The sequence below is a fragment of the Mustelus asterias genome, chromosome 5, assembly GCF_964213995.1.
Source record: "Mustelus asterias chromosome 5, sMusAst1.hap1.1, whole genome shotgun sequence".
NCBI lineage: Eukaryota > Metazoa > Chordata > Chondrichthyes > Carcharhiniformes > Triakidae > Mustelus > Mustelus asterias.
In genome coordinates, this window is record NC_135805.1 from 99,261,303 (window position 1) to 99,287,760 (window position 26,458).

General features: G+C 41.4%; 1 protein-coding gene across 1 annotated transcript in view; it reads right to left on the reverse strand.

Annotated features, from left to right (window-relative positions):
* LOC144494148 (visinin-like protein 1) overlaps positions 1-26,458 on the reverse strand; it is a 121,063-nt gene that overhangs the window by 79,422 nt on the left and 15,183 nt on the right. Inside the window, exon 2 of the mRNA XM_078213747.1 lies at positions 1,611-1,777. Within this exon, the coding sequence (XP_078069873.1) occupies positions 1,611-1,772 (162 nt within the window). The 5' untranslated portion in view covers positions 1,773-1,777. The remainder of the gene's footprint in view (positions 1-1,610; positions 1,778-26,458) is intronic.

Here is a 26,458-nt window from a genome sequence, read left to right on the forward strand (position 1 = left end):
ATAACTACACCAAGAAATAAAACATCTGCTGCACCCTGAGTTCTGGCCTCCATTTCCACCCATTATGAACCAGCATCATTGCAAGATCTTCATTTGTGTGGCATCTTAGCCTGGGGGTGGAGCCATAACAATGAGCTGAGATGCACCATGGCATAGGGATTAACAGATCAGTAAAAAGAGCAATGAAACTTGGGCATAACAAAAGTATGTGCATAACGCACCTACACCCAAGTTTCCAAAATGTTTTACATTGAGGATTTGTTTACGTTGCTAATTGCACAAATACTCATGAAATCCCACCCTATAGAATCACAGAACGTCACAGCATAGAAACAGGCCACTGTCCTGATCAAGACTGTGTCTGTGTATTTCTCTACATTTGTCACCAAATCAAAGCCTATTTAGTTCCCATATACTGTCAATATTCCGCTTTTTAAACTCTGCTTCAACAACGGTTTGTGGCAGAAAATTCCAGATTCTGAAACACTCTTTGTACATGATATATATTTTTAACATTCCCCTTTATTATTTATGTGGCTGCCTTAAATATTTGGGTTCTTGTTACTGTCACACCAACCATAGGTTTATCCCACATCACAGCCCCCTATAAATGTTCAAAGTTTCTATCAAACTACCCTCTAAACCTATCATCCTGAGTAAGAGAAGCCAAAATGCTAAAACCTTTTCTTCATAACTGTTTGAATCCTAATCCATGGGAAGATAATGTTGAATGTGCATTGTACATTTGCATTGCTTTTAAGTACTTCCTGGAATGGGATTCCCAAACCAGCAGACAATATTCCAACTGCAGCCTCAGATCATGCCCATGTTCAACAGTGCCTCTTTATGTTTTTATTCTATGCCTTACAACATAAAGTATGACTAAACATTTTTGTTCCAAAATTCAGTTCATTACGGTAGAATTCAGTAACACCTTGAGGCACGCAGCTTACGTCGAAAGGAGAATTCTCCCTGAAACACAGCATTTTCGCAAATTTCTTGGGGAAATAGCAGGATAATGCTTATGCACAAAAATCAACCGGGCAGCCTCAGCGTGAGCTCCAGGAGTGCAATATATTTGCATATTCCTTTGAAAAGAGGTTGCACACATAACAATTTTCAATCAACAACTATGATGCACAACAACTCCATTCAGCAGCCATCAAAAATAGCATATCTGATTTAAAAAAGCACTGAATATTTAATAGCATTGATATTCCATCAGTCCCCAACTTCACTGGGAGACTGGTGGAATTACAGCAAAAAATTACTGGAATCCCAGAATAATTTTTAGCCCAGTCGTTCAAAATGTTTGTTTACGCACCTGTCTTTTCATACCTCCCAATAAACTGACTTGTACGAGTCTTAATTTTAAAAATGAATTTAAACAACAACCCTGGGTCAGATTGACAGTTTGCAATGCGTAGCAAAATTGTTGGTGTCAAACCAATAAAGAACTGTCTAATGAATCATTATCAAGTGGCAAATATATTGAATCTTCCCCTGACATGTTCTACTGACTGGAATTTTATGCATAATCAGCTACTTTGTTTTAATCCTCAGAATAATGTCACTGAGCAAAATTAATTTATAGTGAAAAATACGTCTACCTTTACATAGAGCTGCTGGAATTCATCCAGGTTCAGTCTGCCACTAGGACAGTCTTTAAGAAATCCTTTGTACCACTGTTTGAGTTCGTGTTCATTAAATTCTGTGTTCTTCACCAGATCTTCCATGACCTCAGGGGCAAGTTTGCTGTTCTGTTTCCCCATTGTCCCTAAAAAGATATGGCAGAGCATTAATCATCATTCTAATTCATGATTTTCAAGAACCGGATTCAAAGTGTGAAAACACAGTAGCAGATGCAATTTAATTTTACAGTTTCAATTTTGCAATGGCGAATGATTCATTTTGTTCATTAACATGATGTAAATGATAACGAGTGAAGTGACCGGGGGACAAAAGGATGTGCAAATATATTGAATACCTGACATCTTCAGGATACAAGGAATGATAGCGCACCAAGAATAAAAGCTATTTTCACTCATTTAATTTATGGCTTGACTTTCTAATGCTTCGTGTCTGACAATAAATAGTCACCTTGATAGTTACTGGTTAGGTGAGGGTTCCAGGGGAAGCTTCTGAAAATAGAACTTTACACGTATCTAAACCAAGCTGAGTATGCTGAACACTGTATACGATTTTATCTCAGAATTGACTTGGATTGTAAAAATTTCATGAAATGATTTATTTTACATGTTCACGTCTAAGATGCAATATTTCAACAATTAAATTATTTATTCCAAAAAATTAAATTAAAATATGCGATAAGAATGTGATGCAAGGTTTTTTTTTACCTTAGCCTGATGAAAATGTATTTGCTTACACAATGTAAACAATATTTTTTATTGGTTTTAATAAATCTAAACATCAAAAGGTTGAATAACAGATCATAGGTTGAATGGGAATATAATACATTCTGCTTTGCAAGTCGTGTTTCACTTGTACTGAAGAGGGAAGAGAGCAGTGCTCTGAGGGAGACTGCTCAAGGGTCCCTACCAACATGTTGACCCGTAAGGTTGCATGCACAAGAGAGAATAGCTGGTTATTAAGAGAGAATAGCTGGTTATTAACAAGCAAATGTGGAAAGCAACACACGATATCACATTACCAATATAAATGATCCACAAATCAGAAGCATCTTGTAACTGTTCATTGGAGACCATTGAGCTTGGGAGCAACAGATCCTAAATTAACTTAATCTACTTTGATTTCCAACAAAGTAGATTGGGAAATGCATAGCCAGATTTCACCAATGTGCCTGATCCAACTTAATTCCCAGAAAATTTCGAGTGAATCTAGCCTTATTCGCACTGCCATACAAGAGTTTATTTTCAATAATTACAGAGGGCAGCGAAACAAACTGCATCATGCTCTGCTGCACGTCCATAACTGTGATTGATCTCGATTACTGTTGCACAGACTCTGGCTGAAAGCAGCCTTAGATTCACTGCAGAGTATCTTAACTCCAGTTTAATGGAACAAAATCGAATTGTTGTCAGTTGTAGTTTACTCATTGCAGTGCACTGTCAACCAGCATGTTGCAAAACAGGTTGGTGAAATGCTCCCCTTTCTCAGAAAATAAGCTAGCCATTTATAACATTGTTTGGCAGTCATTATATTAAAAATAACTATTCGGGCACGTACAAAGTAAGAATTTAAAAATGATCATTCAGAAATGTAAATCTTGAAGCTTTATTATGTTCAGTGCAATGATTCCATGATTCCACACAGTGCAACAAAAACATTTGAAGGAAAATGGTTGCCAAAATTTGGAAACAAATGCAAAGAAATGGTATTCGAATAATTCAGGTGGCATAAATGGGCTGCTTGACAAATGATATTGCAGTTACTATGAATGTCTAGGGTATTTTAAGCTAACTCTGCACATGGTATTTCAACATTAAGTTGTCTGTAAAACTGCCCAATCTCTCATGGGTAGTCAGAAATCAACTGCAGTTTTCAGTTGTAGAGAGCATAGAAGCAAGAGATAACTAGTGTCACGGATAGAATTTTTGTGTTCCTATCTACTGCTCGTAATTAGTTTGTATGTAAGATGTGTGTGCTTTCTTACCCTCAGGGTGAGTGCCCCAATTAAATAATTCCAATAGCAGACTTTTCTGTTTATAAATAAAGACAGTTATTTATTTTCCCACATAGCCCGGATTTTAAAATGTGACGGGTGAAATCTTACGGGATTTTCTGGTCCTACTGCAGTGAACGGAGATTTGGCTCTGGGTGTCAAATTCTCCGTCCTCGCTTACAACCAGTAAGGTGCGCCCGACGTCTCACTCACTCGTCTTACACACACAAAGACTAGATACAGATGAAGGTTAAAAAATATACGGTTACAGCTAATAACGATCTCAGTCTCTTTCACGGCAAGCCTGCACTTTCTTAGATGAATGTGAAGCGTTACAGTTGACATGAAAGTCTGGTAAAGCAAAGGATTCAGGAGGCTGAGAGGTTTATTGGAGTCAAATTTCCAGGAGGTTGGTTCTCAGGTGAACTCGAAGTTGCAACAGGTCGGGGAGGGTTATACTCTCTATTATGATATTACACTTTTGAGGTATTGCTGTTTCTTACCTTGACTGTTTGGAAGACTTGAAGTAGTTTAGTGAACTCTTTGTCTGCAAGCAGCTTCTAGCTGATGTAAAAGCAGATAAAAATGGTTCTCTCATCATGTGACAGCCAAAAGTTCAAGGTCCTTTCTACAAACAAAAGGAGGTGATTGATTCCAATCATTCTGCATTGTTGTTTGATACGTTGAGAATTTGAGACAGCCAGTGACTTTGTGTTTGAAAGAGCTTTTCGATTGGATAATACTTTTTTGGATTAGTTCCAAGAAAGGGCATTGATTCAACAACAGTCTACAATGTTCCTAGTGTTCCCTTGAGATAAGGGAATGGTTTCAAGACAGCTGACCCTTGTGTGGCCAACTTTTGCAGCCTTTTGGGTTCAGTTTTAAAACATAAAAATTTGTTCAACTTTCAAATGAGGATATGTCAAGCACTGGATGTGGTACTTGCCAGATGTAACTGAGGCTCCATTTTGAAGTCATACAATTTGACCTTATAGATCGTCATCATTTGTCTATAGGTATAATGAAAATGCTGGAAACCTGTTATGCTGTAATGACACACTCCTGACAGTGGAGACACTGCAATGCCTCCACTGGAAAACATGAGACGGATGTTCATGGTCTTGGCTCCAGCGCCAGATGGATGTGGGTCTGAAAAAAATGGCTGCCGAGCAAGACGGTCAGAATTCCCACCTCTCTTTCTACCCTTGGCTATTTTCATGAAGATGGAGTTGAGAGCAGGCACAAGAACCTGCCTGTACCTATGAAGGATGAAGCTGTCAGTGTTGCTGGGTTGCCGAAAGGCCTGGAGATAGTTTTTAAAATTTTCATCAAATGATCTTTGGCAGCTGTCAGTTTTTACATGAGCTGTAAAGAAATGTGAACCATCGATTGGAGGGGAGAAAGAGTTTGAAAGATAAATGGAGCGGTTTTGTTTCCTTTACAGCTCATCATTAAATGCTGTAGTATGAGTTGTATCTGTGTTAGACAAAAGAGTTATGAAAACATTTTAATTATTTAAGGGGTAGTTACATTGTCCAATGTGTTGGCGAGATTGTTACTTCTGCCAACTGGCAAGCTGCCAATTAGAAGATCAACCTTGTAAATTTAGAAAAGATAAGTTGAAAAAGTTCATTTAATGGATAAAAAGGTGGTGTACATCTCTCACTATTGAAAGGGTATCTAGTATGATGACCAGGTGTAATTGTTTTATCTTTTCCCATTCATTTTATGTATGCAGTCTAGATCTCTGTTGTGGCGCTTGTTCTGATGTCTATTTGCTTACTCAGAGTGTTTTATGGACTCCTGGCCATCAAGCAACTGCCTAATCCTTTTACAAATGCTTCACATTGCTTGTACAGCTGCTTTGAAATTTCTGCTTGTTTACTCAGAGAGTTTTAGTCAATGGCTTCCAACAATAGAGTTTATGAGTTCTGTTCATAAAGTGGATAATGGGTGAAGATTAGGGAGTGAGGATGAGGCATGTGAGAGGATGAGAAGGTTGAGTGGTAGGTTTAAAATGGTCAGAACTTTATATAGGTGAGCTGCTTATTTCCTCAGAAGCACCAAGCTGGGAGTTTTAGGAAGGGAGGTAAGTCTTTTTACCTGCCCACCTTCAGAATGCTAAGGGCCTACACTCCTGGAATATCTTGGGCGGCATACTCCGATCTCAGCCATGGCCACCGCTCTGAAAGTTAGGATGGAAAATTTGGCGTTCCAGCCAAAACTCCATTCACTTTCAGCAGCACCATAAAATACCAGCCGCGAACAAGGACAGAGATTTTCAGCACTTGCCTGCTAGGATTCTGAAGGTGGAAACAGGATTGTGATAGCAGGATCAGCCCCGCCTCCCGATTCCCACTTCTGACATGAACATTCAGCCCAAAATCTTTTGCAAAATTCTTTCTCATTGTGATTGTGGGGAAGAAAAACAATGTACTTCCTTCATGATCTCTCTCCCGTTGTGTGCATATCTTTCCACCTTCCCACTAGACTTCCTGATTGCCATGAGACTCATACTCCCATCATTCATTCCCCTTTGAACCACCCACATACTCCTCCGTTCTCCCTTCCCCCATGTTCTGCTGTTATCACCTTGTCCTTAGTCCTCTATCCACTTCATATACTCCCACATGCTCTAAAATAGATGGTGAAAAGACAGGGGCACACACATCGACAATACGTTTCCATCCCTACTTGGCTTTTTTACGTTTCACTCAAGGATGCTCTTTTGCTTTCAAAATTCAACTTTTTTAAAAAATGAAACATAATTAGAATGAAGAACCTTTAAGCTTGGGTAATACCTAACCTACTACCTGCCTGTAAGACATGGTCTACCTACTCCAGACATATGAAGCAGTTGGACAAGTTCAAGTTGGGCGGCACGGTAGCACAGTGGTTAGCACTGCTGCTTCACAGCTCCAAGGACCTGGGTTCGATTCCCGGCTTGGGTCACTGTCTGTGTAGAGTTTGCACATTCTCTTCTTGTCTGCGTGGGTTTCCTCCGGGTGCTCCGGTTTCCTCCCACAGTCCAAAGATGTGCGGGTTAGGTTGATTGGTTATGTTAAAATTGCCCCTTAGTGTCCTGAGATGTGTAGGTTAGAGGGATTAGCGGGTAAATATGTAGGGATATGGGGGTAGGGCCTGGGTGGGATTGTGGTCGGTGCAGACTCGATGGGCCAAATGGCCTCTTTCTGCACTGTAGGGTTTCTATGATTCTAACATGGGACACATTCAGAACATCAGACGAGAGGATAACGTGTCAAATTCTGAAGTATTTCAAAGAACTGAAATTGAAGAACTGTCGAACTGAGATATAATGGAATATTCAGCACCATTCGCGACTCCTCAGATACTGAAGCAGCTATGTTCAAATAAAATAAGATCTGGACAATATTCAGGCTTGGGCTGACAAGTGGCAAGTAACATTCGCAGCACACAAGTGCCAGGCAATGACCATCATCAATAAGAGACACTCTAACCATCGCACCTTGACATTCAATAGTGTTACCATCACTGAATCCCACACTGTCAACATCCTTGGGGTTACCATTGGCCAGAAGCTCAACTGGACTCACCGCATTAACATAGTGGCTACAAGAGCAGGTCAGAGACTAGGAATACTGTAGCGAGTAACTCACCTTCTGACTCCCCAAAACCTATCCACAAGGCACAAGTCAAGAGTGTGATGGAACATTCCCCACTTGCCTGGATGGGTGCAGCTCCAACTCAAAAACTTGACACCATCCAGGGCAAAGCAGCCCGCTTAATTGGCACCACATCTACAAACATCCACTCCCTCCACCACCGACGCTCAGTAGCAGCAGTGTGTACTATCAACAAGATACACTGCAGCAATTCACCAAAGATCCTTAGACAGCACCTTCCAAACCCACAACCACTTCCATCTAGAAGGACAAAGGCAGCAGATACATGGGAACACCACCACCTGCAAATTCCCCTCCAAGCCACTCACCACCCTGACTTGGAAATATATCGCCGTTCCCTTCACAGTGGCTGGGTCAAAATCCTAGAAATCCCTCCCTAATGGCATTGTGGGTCAACCCACAGCACATGGACTGCAGTGATTCAAGAAGGCAGCTCACCACCACCTTCTCAAGGACAACGACGGATGGGCAATAAATGCTGGCCAGCCAGCGATGCCCATGTCTCACAAATGAATTTAAAAAAGAATAAATATAGTATGTATGACTGACAATAAAGTCCATGAAGCAGTCAAGTATTCACAACTTGAATTTGGACACCGCCAGTGGGATAGGCTGAGCTTAACGTTCAAGGTCCCCATGAAGCCGAACCTGTGGTCCGCCCTAGACTGGAAGAGAAATGCACAAGAAATGCCTGCAGAGCAAACCAAAGTAGTGGAGCTGGTTGCTTCAAACAGTGCAGAATGTAGGTAACTACATTAGAAAGACTGCGTTCACAACAAAAAAATCAGACAGTTTAGCTTTGCCAGCGCTGTGGAAACCCATGCACGTCTGGAATCAAACTCCACAGTCAATTTGGAATGCACAACTGGTGACTCCACACACAGAAGCAGCAATCTTCTGTAATGAAGGGAAACCCAGGACGACTCAGTTGCTGTTTACCACTAAATTGCACTTTTACTCAATTGATTGAAGTCAGTATTTCAACTGCTTGCTACATTAAGTAAATTGCTCTTTTTATGGTTCTGTCAATAAGTTTGGACTGAAAAGAGCTTGGAATAGGCTATTATGTAATGCTTTATAATCAGGTCTTCACAAGAAGTATTTATCAATACCGTAATTAAAAATACGGTTGGATGGTTTAATATTTATTTCACAAAGTCCCACAGTTGGTTCCAGTGAACAATGGGACTTTTTTCCTCAAAGAGAAGGTTAGGGTTTTATTTTCATGAAATCTTCTTTGAAAAATGCTGGACAGGACTCAGATGTGAAAGTCCTACCCCATTTCTGACAGATCCCACTTTTGCCAGTGTAGGAAAAGCATGGGGCATTGTTCACACAGAAGGGAAACCTGTGCTCAGCATGGCCATTTATCCTCAGTGCTGAGTTCAAGCAGATTCCATTTTAGGTGTTGCAAGGACATTAACCACAATGTGGGAGTCACAAAGTCAAGGAGTTGTTTTGAATGCTTTTGAAGGGTGAATAAGATTTTTTAATTGTCATGATTGCAAGTCTTTTTTAAATCTACTGCCATTTAATCTTTAGAAAAAAAAACCTGGCTGACCTTGCCAATGAATGTTTAAAAGAAGCCTATGCTGGACTACTTTGATTGACAGGCCAGCTGATGTAACATCTATTCCCGCAGTATTTGGTGACATTTCCATAACGTTCATTATTATGTCATTAAACAAGCTTGGCTGAGTTTCAAAACCTATAATTATCTCTAAGGGAGTTCTGAGTTCATGGTTTGATTGGCAGCTTAGAAAGTATTAAATAATGAGCTGTTTTTGATGTGGGGCATGAATAGAAGTTTGTTTGTTTCGACAAGAGATTAACCACTTGAGAATCACAAGAGAGTTTTTTCACCATCATGTATGCAGAGTGAGAGCTCTCTTTAGATTTAAGTTTATTTTATTTAGTCTCCACATGGCTCCTGAGATCTGCCTTGGTGGATACGAGGTGAGCTGGCATTGAGTTGACATGGAGCATTTGGTGGGTCGGCATTGATTTGGCATGGAGGGAGAGAAGGGACATGAGGGTGGTTGGGGGCAATACATTGGGTCTGAATTGGCATATCGGTGGCATGGGGGGGGGGGCGTGGAGAAGATTTGAGGGCTAAAGGGCCTAACTACTTGTATTATAGAACCAAATCATTGCCTTCTAACCTGCTTACCTCTGAGCTCTCCAGCCCCTTCGGCCTCCCAAGAATTGCATTTAGGCCCAACACCATCCCACACCCATCTCCTCAGATGAGAATTGATGTGACAGGATTATTCAAACCAAGATTCGTCTATTGAATCTGAAAATTCCCCTGATCCGAGCTACTATTATTATCATTGTTCTGTAAATTGAGTTTGTGTCTTTATATGCCCTGTTTGTGAATAGAACTCCCACTCACCTGACGAAGGAGCAGCGCTCCGAAAGCTAGTGGCCTTTGCTACCAAATAAACCTGTTGGACTTTAACCCTGGTGTTGTGAGACTTCTTACTGTATTTACCCCAGTCCAACGCCGGCATCGCCACATCAGAAATAAATCATACCCATATAGCCCTAATTGTGCCTTCAAATCATCTACCTTGTTGAAAATGCTTTGCGCATTCTGATGAAGTGCCCTTAACTTGGCCTTTTTAACATTCTGATCCCACTTGATGCAGAAGAGCTTTGGTCCTGGAGCCACCACTCATGGGACTGCCTTCTGAACCTACCTTTGGAACATACAATATTATATCAGCTCAAAGATGGTGAGCAGCAGCCTAGTGCTCACACCGCACCAACAGCTCATTAATAAGGTTCAAAATGTACCAGGTCTCGTACCCGTACTATCGTATTTGAGCTATTTGCGCGCCAGCCAATCAGTATGTTCAGACAGTTGGCAACCCCATGGATAAAATTAACTGAGAGTTTCGTATCTCATGTAGGTGAGTAACAGCAGTTATCAGCGTCCTTTCCCCAGTCTGGAACTTGAGAGCTAATCATAGGATCTACAGTGCAGAAGGACGCCATTTGGCCCATCGAGCCTGCACCAACAACAATCCCACCCAGGTCCTATCCCCATAACCTCACATATTTACCCTCCGAGTCCCCCTGACACTACGGGGCAATTTATCATGGCCAATCAACCTAACCTGCACATGTTTGGACTATGGAAGGAAACCGGAGCACCCGGAGGAAACCCACACAGACATGGGGAGAATGTGTAAATGACTAGGGTTGGGAAGCATTTTCCGATCGGGGCCATTGTGATCTCCTGGACTCGTTTCGATCGCCTCAGGGGGTCGGAGAGGAATTTCCCAGATTTTTTTTTCCCCATATTGGCCCTGGGGTTTTTCACTCTGGGTTTTCGCCTCTCCCTGGAGATCACATGGTCTGGAATGGGGGGGTGGGGGTAAGTTAATAGGTTGTAATGAACAAAGCATCGTAGCTGTGAGGGACAGCTCGGTGGATAGGATATTGGTATGTAGATAGGCTGGAAAATTGGGTGGGGATCCTGGATTCAGGATTCAATCCTGGACCGGGGAGCGGCGCGGGCTTGGAGGGCCGAAGGGCCTGTTCCTGTGCTGTATTGTTCTTTGTTCTTTGTTCTTTGTTCTTGCACACAGCCAATCACTCGAGGCTGGAATCGAACCTGGGTCCCTGGCGCTGTGAGGCAGCTGTGCTAACCACTGTGCCTAACTGCAGAAATAGTTCAGCATAATTCTGTTACAGAAGATTCTTGGACTGAAGATTTTAAGCTTGGTACAATTCATCAATGCTAATTTTTGAGTTCAGCTTGCGAGGGTGAAGATAATATGACTGAATGGATAGGAAATCCAATAAATCAACACAGGCCTATACATACAGGGCCAGAGGCTAAAATATAGTCACACTGACATCCCTTTCTGGAGCTTTGGAAGTTGGAGAATTATTTCAAATCAAATTATTTGGTACTTTTAGTGATCATTATCACTGTAATTACCTGGCAGTTTGTGCACTAATGATTATATATGACATATTATCAGAAAATGTTATTAACTAACATTGAATGATCCATGGCATTATTAATGACAATAATTAATAGAAAGATCAGAACATTACTCATGATGACTAATGCATAAGTGGAGTGGTTTAGGCACTAAACAGAGTATAAGCGCATTAAAAAACTAATATTGCTTACCATTATTCATTGCTGCCTGACAAATGGGTGCAGAATTACAGTAAATACAATAAAATACATTAAGCACCTTACATTTTAACATTATAACATTTGTTTTATGCAATTACCATTTTTGCAGTCAAAACTGTACAAATTAATGCCTGAATATTTTAAAAGACATCAACTGTGAACAGTCCAAAAATGTGAGCAGTTTAATGATTTTCCCAATGATTACTTTACATTAAAATAGAAGATTATTAAGTGCAAGGTTCTTCTGAAGAATGTCATTGTCAAAGACAGGCTATAAAAGTGAATTTCTTAAAGAATTATTCAAAATGAATGTCCTCCAAATTGAAGAGTGTGGAGCAAATGAAAGTATTATCATCGAAAATGGTAGGCACTATATTTTCAGACTTAAGGAATTAATCCAAAGTTTCATCTTTCATTGGATTTATTTTATGAAGTTTAACTGCTTAGTTTTAAAAATTACTTTGCAGGATTTGTGCAATGCAATTATTGCCCACCTCAACTTGCCTTGAATTGAGTTGTGGATTTTGTTTAATTGAGTTACTATGTTGTTTTTAGAGTCAACCTTATTGTGTGAACTGGTAAAACTGAACCTGTTCAGCCTGTATGGCAATCCAGAAATCGTCATTTTTATACAAGACCACACATTCCCAGTTATTCAATTCAATTTTGTGCTCTACCACAATGAGGACTTCTGAGGTGGCCAATCCAGTACATAAAACAATTACATTGTTACATCTACCACAATTTAATTAGTGAGCATACTACTCATGCGCTATCATTTAACATTCCAGAGAAAAATCTTGCAAAGCTGTAATATTCCTAAATAGGATGTAATAGGGCTTCATGTTTATTTTCCACACATGGCACAATGATTTTACACCAAGAGAACAGTGGAAAGAGCTGGGAATAGGGTGACTGGTACTAAAATAGGGATTGGGTGATACTGGGAAGAAGGTGCAGTAGAGGAAGTAGATGCCAGGTAAATTAAAAGACTAATTAAGTGTTCAGTTATTAATCTACATTTTATTACTAAATCATACAGCAGATTAAGAAGTTGGTAAGCTTTTAAAGGTAATTAATTGGCAGTGTCGGTTTTTTTTTAAGAACAATATAAAAGCACCGCTCATATGCTATTGTGTAAACACGTTAGGGGTTTGTTTATTTAGAATCAACATATAGAAACATTTATAGAAAGCTAAAAGCTTGAAGACATCAGCAGCAGGGCTGACATAAGCGTAAAACACTGATGAATCTATGAGTCTCTAAAGTGCGAAGGTAATCTGTCCAGATTGCCCAGATCTTGTAATGGTAACCTTTTCTGAAGGTGTCTTTAATAGTTCACAGCGGTTTGTGGGATTGCCAGTCTTGGATGCTATTCTTGGTTGCAGTTTGGATCTAGTCCTCGGTGCTATAGTACTGTATGGCATTTGCAAAGCTTGAATGGATTTGATGTTTCCTGGTTACACGTCACCACCATGCGTTTGTGTGTAATGACATCACAGGACCTTGGTTCCAAGATCATTCCTGTCACCTCGGCTGGTTGCCACATATCTCCTATGGGATTTTGAATGCATATCCCAACTCTAAGCTTGGCAATTCTATACCTACGTTTTTAGCATGCACTTTGGTCATTCTCTTTTGCAGATTTAAAAGTTGCCCTCTAGCTTCTGAGAGAGAAGAATGTGTAAGAATAGGTAAACCGGTACGCACTAGCCTGTCAAACATGAGCTTTGCCGATGATGGAATAGTTGCATTTAAAGGTGTCACTCTCAGATGTAGCATTGTAATTTGTGTATCTTGCTTGGTCTGTCTATATTTAAGAATTAGAGATTTCACCATGCAAATCATTCGTTTAGCTAGGCTGTTAGATCTAGATTAATGAAGAGAAGAATTATATCAGGCAACCCTTCAATTATGGTTTCCCACAGTTTCTATAAAGAATTTTTTGCCACTTCTTCTTGCAGCTACTGGCATTCATGTTGAACACAATATACCAGATCAATTGACGGACTTAAATTCTTCTGCAGTGTAACCTCGCAGCTCCCTTGGAACTGTCCATTTTGTCAAAATATTCTCATTTGATTTGATTTATTATTGTCACATGTATTAACATACAGTGAAAAGTATTGTTTCTTGCGTGCAGGCAAAACATACCGTTCATAGAGAAGGAAATGAGAGTGCAGAATGTAATGTTACAGTCATAGCTAGGATGTAGAGAAAGATCAACTTAATGCAAGGCAAGTCCATTCAAAAGTCTGACAGCAGCAGGGAAGAAGCTGTTCTTGAGTCGGTTGGTACGTGACCTCAGACTTTTGTATCTTTTTCCCGACGGAAGAAGGTGGAAGAGAGAATGTCCGGGGTGCGTGGGATCCTTAATGATGCTGGCTGCTTTGCCGAGGCAGCGGGAAGTGTAGACTGAGTCAATGGATGGGAGGCTGGTTTGCGTGATGGATTGAGCTACATTCACGACCTTTAGTACTTCCTTGCGGTCTTGGGCAGAGCAGAAGCCATACCAAGCTGTGATACAATCAGAAAGAATGCTTTCTATCTGTAAAAGTTGGTGAGAGTCGTAGCTGACATACCAAATTTCTGAGAAAGTAGAGGCATTGGTGGGCTTTCTTAACTATAGTGTCGGCATGGGGGGAACAGGACAGGTTGCTGGTGATCTGGACACCTAAAAACCTGAAGCTTCCAACTCTTTCTACTATGTCCCCATTAATGTAGACAGGGGCATGTTCTCCTCTACGCTTCCTGGGGTTGATGGCAATCTCCTTCATTTTGTTAACATTGAGGGAGAGATTATTGTTGCCACACCAGTTCACCAGATTCTCTATCTCATTCCTGTACCCTGTCTCGTCATTGTTTGAGATCCGACCCACTACGGTGGTGTTGTCAGCAAACTTGAAAATTGAATTGGAGGGGAATTTGGCCACACAGTCATAGGTGTAAAAGGAGTATAGCAAGGGGCTGAGAACACAGCCTTGTGGGGCACTGATGTTGAGGATGATCATGGAGGAGGCGTTGTTGCCTATCCTTACTGATTGTGGTCTGTGGATTAGGAAGTTCAGGATCCAGTCGCAGAGGGAGGTGTCGAGGCCCAAGCCACGGAGTTTGGAGATGCGTTTTGGAGGAATAATGGTGTTGAAGGCTGAGCTGTAGTCAATAAATAGGAGTCTGACATAGGTGTCCCAGGGTTTAGTGCAGAGCCAGTGAGATGGCACCTGCTGTGGATCTGTTGCTGCGATAGGCAAACTGTAGTGGATCCAGGTAGTCCGGGAGGCTGGGATTGATTTGTGCCATGACTAGCTTTTCGAAGCACTTCATAATGATGGATGTCAGAGCCACCGGCCGATAGTCATTAAGGTACGCCGCTTGGTTTTTCTTAGGTACCGGGATGATAGTCGTCTTCTTGAAGCAGAAAGGGACCTCAGATTGTTGTAAAGAGGGCTTTTTTGATGTTAGTAAAGAAATGAGTGATAGGACTAATTTTTGAGGTTGATCTGCCATATGAGGTTTAACTGATTTGCTGCACCAATAATCACTGGATCTTTAGTCTTCACAATGTAGAACATCTATGACACCCAGGGGGATTGATTATAGTTGCACTCCAGGACAATAAAACCATCCCATGGAATTAGTGAACCATTGTGCACTGAAACTTGTGCAGGAGTTGATTTCGCCACTGCCTTCCCTTTCTGTGGATAATCTTTTAAAATTTGCAGTGGTACTATGTTGGCACGTCCCCATGTCAATCTCGGCCAGTAATGAATAGTTACCAATTTTCTTGGGACAGAATTTGAATCTTGGCAAATACTTTGTGTGGTCTGATGATAGCTTTGCTTTCCATGAGGTTGGTTGTGTGAAACCAGTGTTCACCGCTCTTTGTCTCATTGATAAACCAAAAAATGACAATGATGTGCACAATCATCTTATATATGTGTTTCTTTCAGGATGCGAGAATATCATTTTTATTGCTTTACGATGTGTATGATCTGTTTGGATCAGTGCGCAGCTCTTTCTAGCTGCATCAGTCTTTGCTCCAGTGCACTACAGCTGCCAATGGCTTTTTTTCCCCCTCATAGAATTGCTGGAAATTTGGGCATTTCTTGGAGCATGCAGAACGCTTGCCAAGTTTAGGCATTCTAGTAAGTGCATCAACAATTGGGGTTGTACTTAAGGCCTGTAAGCTTTGTTGACTTGCAAGGTTCACTTCATAGTTATGTGCATTCTTGAGTAGCTCTTCGATGCTATACATTTTGGGCTTGTCCAGCCAATCTTTCCGGGATGTTTCCATGGAAGTGGATGTGATCACCAAACTCAACAACTCTGTCTGCTAGCTCTGCATTTGAAAAATCACAATATGTACCTGCCGTGGGGGGGGCGGGACGCGAAAATTCGTCCCTCTGGCAATATCCCTTTGAGCTTTCACCTTGATTGATTCAATTTATTGTTCAGCAACTCTTGAAGCCACCCATGATAATCACAACCTTCTCTAGCTCTGGATCATCTGACAGTTTTGTGTGCTTTTCTTTTTGTTTGACTCTCCCTCACTTGTTACTGATCTGGTCATCCGTCTTTCTCAACGAAGCTAATTCTATGCTGGTCCTCTCGATGCAATGTCCCACTCTCGGAACTTACAGACTATGTGCTGCAATCTCATAATGAAGGATCCATCTGCTTACCAGCTCTTCGTCTAAGCACTAACCGTCCTGCGTCTTCAAGGCTTTTCTGTGCAGCCACCATACTGCGACTTCAACACTTTCTAATGCTGTGGCTTTGCTGTGGTCTGGCCAAAACATCAAGGGTCAACTTACGCCATGTAACATGATCTAAGACTGTTGTACCGGTATGTACCCGTTTCACTACTGCTGCACACCATGTTGTGTTTTTATAATGGTGTACAATCACCAATCACTCATAAGGGATTGGATAAACACCTTGTTTGTTCATTTATTTGGACTATGCACACAAGAACATTTATACAAAGGTCGAAAGCTTGAATACAATTGTATCTGCTACGTTCAACTCACAGGCCAAAGTGAAACTGAGGCTGCATCGTATGACACGTGTCCCCTCCAGTGATGCCATGCTGCTTTCCCTTAAAGGCATTTTGCAGCAGGGAAGAGCAAAATCCTAACTGGAGGTTTTAAGTAGCTAAACAAAAACTGAGGTAAAAATGTCTCAGTTGGTAGCACTCACATCTGAGTCACAAGGTTGTGGGCCCCACAACAGGACACTGGTGCAAAAAGCTAGGCTGACACTCAAGTACAGGACTGAGGCAGCGTGGCATTGTTGGAGGTGGTGTCTTTTAGATGGACATAAAAGATCCTATCACTCTATATCAAAGAGAAGTCAGCCAGTTATTCCCAGTGTGCTGGTCAATATTTATCCCTCAAACAATACCACAAAAACAGATAATCTGTTCATTATCATATTGCTGTTGACGGCAGCTTGTTGTGTTCAGCTTGGCTGCCACACTTGCAGTATTACAACAAAGAGTACACTTCAAAAGTATTTCATTGACTGAGGTTGTGAAAGGCGCAAATAAATGCGAGTCATTCTTCTTTCTTTGGCAAAATAGGTCAAATAAACTGAACAATAAAAGTCGCTAAATGAATTCAAATTAAATCTACCTTGATGACTGCAATAAACATTAAAAGGTGAATCAACCAACACTGGAAATAAATTTATACTCGCTCTACAATAAATAGACACAGAACAGATAGTGACAGCACTTTCCAAACACATGACCACTACAATCTAGAACAACAAGGGTAACGGACACATGGGAACACCACCAACTAGAAGTTCCCCTCCATGTCACTCACCATCCTGACTTGGATTACCGTTCCTTCACTGAATCAAAATCTTGGAACTCCCTTGCTAACAGCATAGTTGGCATATCTACACCACATGGGCAGCACCGTGGCACAGTGGTTAGCACTGCTGTCTCACAGCACCACGGACCAAGGTTCGATTCCAGCTTTAGGTGACTGTCAGTGGGTAGTTTGCACATTCTTCCCGTGTCTGCATGTATTTCCTCCAGGTGCTCCAGTACCTTCCCACAATCCGAAGGTGTGCAGGTTAGCTCGACTGGCCATGCTAAATTGCCCTTTAGTGTCCAAAGATGTGTAGGTTAGGTGGATTATCCATGGTAAATGCATGGAGTTATGGGGCTAGGCTGGGGGGAGGGGGGTGTGTTGGGGGCACCTGGGTAAGGTGCTCTTTCAGAGAGTCAGTGCAGGCTTAATTCAGGGTAGTCAGGGCAGCACGGTAGCACAGTGGTTAGCACTGCTGCTTCACAGCTCCAGGGACCTGGGTTCGATTCCTGGCTTGGGCCACTGTCTGTGTGGAGTTTGCACATTCTCCTCGTGTCTGCGTGGGTTTCCTCCGGGTGCTCCGGTTTCCTCCCACAGTCCAAAGATGTGCGGGTTAGGTTGATTGGCCATGCTAAAAAATTGCCCCTTAGTGTCCTGAGATGCGTAGGTTAGAGGGATTAGTGGGTAAAATATGCAAAGATATGGGGATAAGGCCTGGGTGGGATTGTGGTCGGTGCAGACTTGATGGGCCGAATGGCCTCTTTCTATACTGTAGGGTTTCTATGTTTAATGGGCAGTAAATGGCAGAACCCTTAAGAGTATTGACAGGCACAGGGATTTGGGTGTACAGGTACACGGGTCACTGAAAGTGGCAACGCAGGTGGAGAAGGTAGTCAAGAAGGCATACAGCATGCTTGCCTTCATCGGCCAAGGCACTGAGTTTAAATTTGGCAAGTCATGTTGCAGCTTTATAGAACCTTAGTTAGGCCGCACTTGGAATATAGTATTCAATTCTGGTCACCACACCACCAAAAGGATGTGGAGGCTTTGGAGAGGGTACAGAAAAGATTTACCAGGAAGGTGCCTGACATGGAGGGCATTAGCTATGAGGAGAGATTGGACAAACTTGGTTTGTTCTCACTGGAATGACGGAGGTTGAGGGGTGACCCGATAGAAGTCTACAAGATTATGAGGGGCATGGACAGAGTGGATAGTCAGAAGCTTTTTTCCAGGGTGGAAGAGTCAATTACTAGGGGGCCCATATCCCTTGAATGAATAACAGAAGTGTTGGGAGTGCAGAATGATATTGGTACACAATGAGACTGTCATTGACCAGGCCTGTGTAAAATGCTGATGTCTTGCGTCACCTGGCTCAGAGTTACAGCTTGAACGCAAGTTAGAAGCAATAATATGTTGCAGAAGCAAAATGGCTAGACAATTACTGTCAGTGTGGAAAACGTTTAGAGACCATAACCTGGAAAAAAAAAGAGTAATTTCACTTATAAAAATATGTTATCAATTAAGGGTATCTAACACAGATTTGTTCAAGGCAAGTTGAGAAAGAAGGAATAGTAATATTGATAGGGCACTGTAAACAGCAGTAGAAAACAAAAGGTTTCAGTGGGGTGAATGGACATGGGTAGAACAAAGAAATAGTAAAGAATGAAAGATTCTGGTATGTTGTCTACAGATCTCCATATACTAGGGTGAACGGGGATACTAAATATAAATATCAAGAAACGATGTAGCAAAAATTTAAACAACTAGGGTTCAATAAATGAAATGAGATAGTGTCGAGCTTTGCCTGGCACAGAAAGAAGCTGTGGCATTTGGAAGAAGAGACACTTAAGAAGTAACTGTGGGAATGAGAAGAAATTGGATGACCTGGAGAAAAGATCCAGGAAGGTATATTCTTTGTTAAGTAATTAGTAGGAGCAATGAAAAACTGCCATCATACACCATGTTTTAAGCTGATAAAGATGCCTATCATCAAAGTAGTTTCAACTTTCACATCAATTATTCTGAGCTCGCCCTAGCCTAGATCAAAAAGACAACTGACCAGAGAACTGTTCAGAGAGCAGGAGGTGGCCAAGAAAAGGTTTTGATGCAGATAAAGCTCAGTCAAATTCCCCACAGGGCTTGCTCTCTCTCTCTTTCTCTCCCCAAGGATGAAGCCGGCTTGTCAAACGCAGAGGGCTAAGCAGTCAGTATCATTTTTTTGCAGAAAGAGCCATGCTAGCTCACACGGTGACCTCAGAAGCGCATGGAGAATATAAAGTTTGCCATTTGTTAAAATGATAAACCAAGTGTTACATGTAAAATCTTATTGGTCGTGCAAGGTCCTGGGAGGTTTAGCCCACAGTTTACATTATCCAATGTTGCCAGAGCCATCAGTGTCCACATCATTTCAGATTAAAATCGGCAACGATATTTAGTCCAGTTTAGACAATCCTTTCCATTCATTTTCCTTGAAAAAAGGTAGAGGATGCTGTGCGTAAGCATGTTGTTTTGCTGCATCATGACATTGTGAAATGTGGGGGTTCTGCATGTGATTTACCAAATACAAAACTCTATGGGGGAGCAGCAGGCAAATAGCCAACAACATAGTGCTGCAAAGTTACGAAGAGGTTAAGAGATTGGGAATAAATAGATGAGCATCAGAGCTGATATGGTTATGGACGATTCAGTGTATGTATAATACAAACAAACAAATAAACTTTCACAAGGGTAAACCAAAATATGAGTACTGACCTCGAATGTAGCATACTGGTATCAATCTAAAACAATCAATGTGTCCTTGTGCTTAAAAGGCCCCTTAGGCCAGATTTTCAAAAGATCGTTTCCCATTAGAAGTAGGAATGGCCAAGGACAAAGTACAGGAAGTTTTTCAATATGTTACTAATGTTTTTAAGAGCACAACTGAGTTCAGTTTTCTGTAAACATCATTACATGTGCCAAAAATTAGATCCTCATAGCCTGGTAATGCAGTGAACTATTATACAATTATAATTTATCACACGGAATTATACAACATGGGGCTTTACCTTTTTTTCTCATTTTGTCAATCTGCATTCTGAGTGGAGGTGTACGGAGCAATGAATCAATTAAAGGTTTTTTTTCAATTGGATGGTAACAATTAAATATCAGATGCAATCAGGCATTACTTTTGTACTTCTTTCAGGTATTTACATGGTAACCTTTGGCATTAAGTAACCATTCAACTTCTTGGCAAGGGCATTCTTCCTATTGATGACGTGAGGCTTATCAGTACAAAACACAACATTTCTTCTGTGAATCACACTGATGTTTTCCACTAAAAAACAGAAGGAATTTTACCTGATTGACTGAGAAATTGGGCTTCTAAATAAAATGAAACTTCCTCAAACATGAGATTGAGGAAAGAGTGAAATATAGGATGGATTTTCTGCAGGTTTTTTTCCCGTAACTGTGTGGAAAATCCTGGAGCAATGGTATAATTAGTTGTTTATGCTTACCTCCATCATAAGATTTTCATAGGGAGATCAGGAAATCCTTTGCAGAAATTTTAACTTGTGTTAATTTAGGACTCTACCTGAATCTAATTTTTAAAAAAAATCTAGTACTGCATTTACCTTTAATGCTTTTGACGTGTAAGTGGCAATTAAAACAATATAAACAGTGGCTCAGTCAACAGAATGCATTGTTTGAGAATTTGTGATAGGTATGGAAAATCCTTTAAGTATTAATCTATATGTAGTCAACGGAAGAAACATTGAAGCTACAATTCAACTTGATCACAATCAAAACGTTGTTTCAGCCACATCCTGCAAGGTTAGTGTGGCACAGTGCCGAGGAAATTCCCAGCCAGTGTGTGGTCCTGTATCTATTTAATGCTAAGCAAATAAAGTAACATGAGTAATTATTTTGCAGCATTTCCATGCTAAGCAGCCATTGACTCACAAGTTCCAATTCATGTGGCAGTAGAACTGCATCAGCAAAATTATAAGCAACAAGCTGGGCGACTCATTCTCCATCTGAGAACTAAAGGGATGAGAGTTAAAAATAAGGTTTTAAAAAATATGTTTTTGTTAAATATTTCGCACATATATAGGCCACTGCACATCACTCAAGCTGCTTCAATTATGGCAGCTGCGATTTAACAGAATAGTGCCATTGTCAAGTGCACAACACGAGTTCACATAACAGCTCTGTCCTTATCAGTTCACCATCGGGATGATGCTTCTGCTGTTTAAGCTTTATTCTGCAAGAAGCTGTGAAATCTGGGAGCGGCCATTTTAACAATGCCATTTCTCTCGACACAAAACAGCAGCAATGTGCCACATACATATTTTACAGTGGAATATTCTGTTCCTAATGTTTTGTTCAGTTTAGCAAGACATTGAATAAAATAGATCTTCTCAGTGCAATGTTGTTGCACGTTTTCCCTACCCTCAGCAAAAAGCATCACTGTTGGTTGTAAACCCTCTCCTTAAATTGCCAGGCCCTGAAATTCCTCAGCAGGAGGGGCATCAGGGGCTGGTTGTTTGTGGGGGGTGGTGGTGGTGGTGGGGGGGGGGGGGGGGGGTTGAGGAGGAATGATCTGCTTCTCTGGCCCAAGTAAAGGACTTACATCAGTGTCGTTTACTTCAACCACATGGCGGCACGATGACACAGTGGTTACCACCGCTGCCTCACAGCGTCAGGGACCCAGGTTCGATTCCCGGCTTGGGTCACTGACTGCACGGAGTATGAAGGTTCTCCCCGTGTCTGTGTGGATTTCCTCCGGGTGCTCCGGTTTCCTCCCACAGTCTGAAAGAAGTGCTGGTTAGGTGCGCTGGCCATGCTAAATTCTTCCTCAGTGTACCTGAACAGGGGCCGGAGTGTGGCACCTAGGGATTCTCACAATAACTTCATTGCAGTGTTAATGTAAGCCTACTTGTGACAATAATAAATAAACTTTAAACACTGTGGAATGTCAGAGCAGTGCTGCATGTACGACAACAAACAGAAGGCTCTGAAGGAATAGTTTTTCTACTGTTTATTCTCCATTGGAGAATTTTGACCCTTCTGTGATTATTACCTTTCCCCAATAAAGCTCTGTGCCCCTTGAGTCTCAGCTGGCAGAATACCTGCAGAAACCTGAGAACTCTCCAAACATAACCTCTTTGGCACTGAAGGAGAATAGATGGGAGATTCATTCATGACCCCCTCTGGAAAAGAATTGGATGGAAAACACGGGGCAGAATTTGGAGGTCATCCAAACGACACCACCTAGATTCCAATCAGAATCACGGAACCCCAGAACTTTAATCACAGTCCTAACGACATTTGGTCTTCTATACACCAGCTGCTAATATCACAATTATAACCTTGCCCGCTGACTCCCCACTGGGTCTCAATGTCAAAGCAGTGACATAAAATGAATAAAATGCACATGCACAGGAGCCCCTGCAAAACGCTACAGTTCCTAGCTGCTCCCCAAAAATCTTGCGACTGATGCATTATTTGCTGATCAATAATTACAGCGCATGCAGAGGATGGAAGTGAGGGAAAGGGAAGTTTGCGCACGTCACTCATTTCATTTAGTTTCAGGGGGAATATAAAAGCATCCCTCAGCAACATTTCCTCAAGGCGTGAAGAAGCTGACGCAACAGCAAAAGGTAAATGGAGAAATGAGGAAGATATACCGAGACAGAATTAAATCTGCAAAGGGAAGAGGGAGAGAAATATTAATGGGAAAATAAACAACACTAAGGAGGAGAGAAAGAAAGAGTTTCCTGTTGTGCCCGAGCATGTTGGATTACCTGGACACAGCACACGGAGGACTGGTTGGACTCCCTTCTGGCGTGCAGTTGTTGCTATGTTTTTCTCTGTGCATTGTGTTCAGACAATCCAAACACCGACGCACAATAAGATGCTCTGCCTCAAACAGAAAAAAAAAGGGAGAGAAAGTGTCAAGAGAATTAAATACCACAAGAGATAGATAAAAATAATGGGAGAGACAAGATAAGTCATAAATCTATTTTGCACTGCAGATCTGTCACACTTCAGATGTCACTTCAAAATGTGAATGGAAAAAAACAGTGATTTAGTGCTGTTTTCTTGTGATTTGAAACCAGAAATTTACAAGCAGTTGATAATCTTCAAACCTCCTACAACAACAGCAATTAACCTCAGACTCACCCGAAGATATACAGCACTGAGTCTGTGACCTTAAACTGACTACTCACCTTAAAAGTAGCTGCCATCTGACCAGAATTATTTATTGTGTATCATATGGTAAATGTTCCTGTACTTATATTTACAATGAGCAACACAAATGGACATCTGTTGGTTTACCAATGTACAGATACTGGGATTCCCACAGTTCTGGAAATATACAGGATTCTCTCTTAGTGCTTTAGATCTTAGCACACTCCCCATTCCTGTTATCTCCTGGGTCTTTCAAGCTCCAGTACTACCCTAATTCTGCCAGACAATAGGATTACCCCAGTAATGCTGCAATATTTCTGAATAGTTTGCTCTTTTGTTGCCAATTCACTTGCCTCCACATAAATAAATTCCGGCCCTGGGAACCAATGGCTAAACTATATATCAAATCCCACTCTGCAATGCTAACAACCCCCTTTTTTCTGAACCGTTATACTGTCACATGCTAAACCCACTCCCTAAAATTATCAAAGCTCAGTGGTCCCAAAACTGCTGCAAAGCAGCACAATCTAGAAGATTGTGGCAACAAGAACAGGTCAAAAACTGAGAATTCTGTAGAGTGTGATTTATTTCCTGAATTTACAGTCTATCCAATATCTACAAAGTACAGCCAAGAATGGTGATGAAATATTCTCCACTTGCATAGATGAGTGTAACACCAGCAACGCTCAAGGAGCTTGACAACACTCAGGTCAAAGCAGCTGGCTTGATCATCACCCCATCTACCACCTCACATATTGGCGTTGTCTGTCAATGATGCACAGTGGCAACACTGTGTACTACAGTACCATATAAAGATGAATTTCTACAACTCACCAGCAACCCTCTTTTGACAGCGCCTTCCAAACCCACAACCTCTCCTACCTAGGACAAAGGTGACAGACGCATGGGAACACAACCACTTGCAATTTCAAACTACAAACCATCATGTTTTGGAACTACATCACTGTTCCTTCACTGTCACTGGGTTAAAATCCTGGACCCCCTTCCCTAACAGTGCTGTGGGTTTACCTACAGCAGATAGACTTTAATGGTTCAAGAAGGCAGCTCACCCACACCTTCTCAAGGGCAATTAGGGATAGAAAACAAACGCTGGCCTTACCAATGACATTCACATCCTAGGAAAGAACAAAAACAAATAATCACATTCTTCCTCTAATGTCAGCCACCATACAACAAATCCCAGGCTCAAAGGAAGTGAGAAATTAACATGAAATACACTTTGATTTATTATGATTGACGTCGCAGGAAAATTTCTAGCTAAGTAACAAATACGGATGGCAGAAACAGGAAATTAAAATTTACAATAGAAAGAAAGAGGGAAAATATTATAATAAAGGCACTCATTTATGATTTTCACAAAAAATAATTTGTCACTAAATTTGATCCCTGGAAGAGCAGTAAACAAAATCCCTGAGTACGATGCAATAACATATACCAATTTGCAGAAATTGGGAGGGGATATGATGAGACATTGAGGATTTTAATCTGGAGAAAAACAGAGCAACGAGTTTCTATTTCCCACTGAATATCCAACATTGCTGCTTTTGGGGGTAATGAGGTCCTGCTGAACTAAGGCAGGAGCCTTGAGTCCTAATGTATCAATACGGCCATAATGGCATTTTGACTACAGCCTCTTCTCCAACAGGCTGAAGCAGCTTCGCAGCTGGGTGAGGGAGAATGAGAGGTCTCCTTGCCTCCAGCTAAGTGAAACCATTTTCTTTCTCGAGCTAGAGAAAGCAGGATTGATCTGCAGAGTCCTCATAGGAGGTCACAGCCTCCATAGTTGTGGAGCACCCGTCTCACAACCGCCTCCAGAGGAACCCTCTTAAAATCTCCCCTCCACCGCCTACTTGCGAGCTGAAAGGTGCTTCCACTGAAAGACACACTGCATCCTCTTCCCGTGGGTATCAAGCAGAAAGAGGACCTGTGCCATTTGAAATGAGGTCAGGAGTTTAAAATGCCTGGATTTCAAGCCACCGAGTTCCTTTTGCATTCACCTCACTCATTGCCTGCCCAAAATCTACTCTGGATTATATGCAGAACTTCATCTACATAGCAGACTATATTGACCACTCTGTTTTGTGCAGTATGTCTGGCCTCTGATTTATCTTGAGCATCTCAAGACTGCTGCCTGTGAAGAAATAAATACAGCTGTAGAAAAACATGTCAAGAAGGACAGAGAAACAGAAGGACAAGAGGGTTTTAGTTTGTTGTTCCAGTTTCACAAGTTAATAGTATTTTTCATTAAGAGAAAAGCGAGCAGTTATTGCAATTTATGGTGCCTGTAGCCTACAGAAATTCAGAAAATAAATCCAGCCAAGACCATCATGTGCCCATGTTTAGAAGTCTATCAGATAAGCAATCTCCTGACTTTATTTGGTTCAGTGGATGAGGTCCCTGCAGGGGGGTACTTCATGCATAAATGATAATTTGAGTTCTAAGTTGTCAATAGGACCCTAATGTCATTTTAACTGCAGGGTAAGAGTAAAAAGGCATGCAAATAAACACTGTTAAGGAGTCAAAGGGAGTGGAAGAATAATCCTCAGGGATCTGGTTGAGATGATCGCAAAAAAGAGATTGCAAGAAGCCATAAAGTTGCTGAAGTTACAGAGAGGGCAAGTTGATAAGGCAGTTAAGAATACTTAATACTTGCTTTGCAAATTAGGCCTTAGTTAGAGTGTGAAGTACAATTCTGGTCACTATACTTTGGGAAGGATGACAAGACCTTGTGGGGGAGGGGGTCCAAAGGAGGTTTACAGAGTGCTATCAGTGATGAGAGTTGTGTGGAGAGATTGGAGATGCAGTGATCATTCTCCTTAGAACAGAAAAAGTTAAGGGGGCGACCTATTGGAGCTAATCAAAATTATGAGAGGTTTTGATTGAGCAAGTGGGGAGAAACTGTTTTGTCAGGCAAGAAGGCCGGTGAAGTCACAGATTTAAAATGATTGACAAAAGAGCCAGAGGAACAAGAGGTGAAACT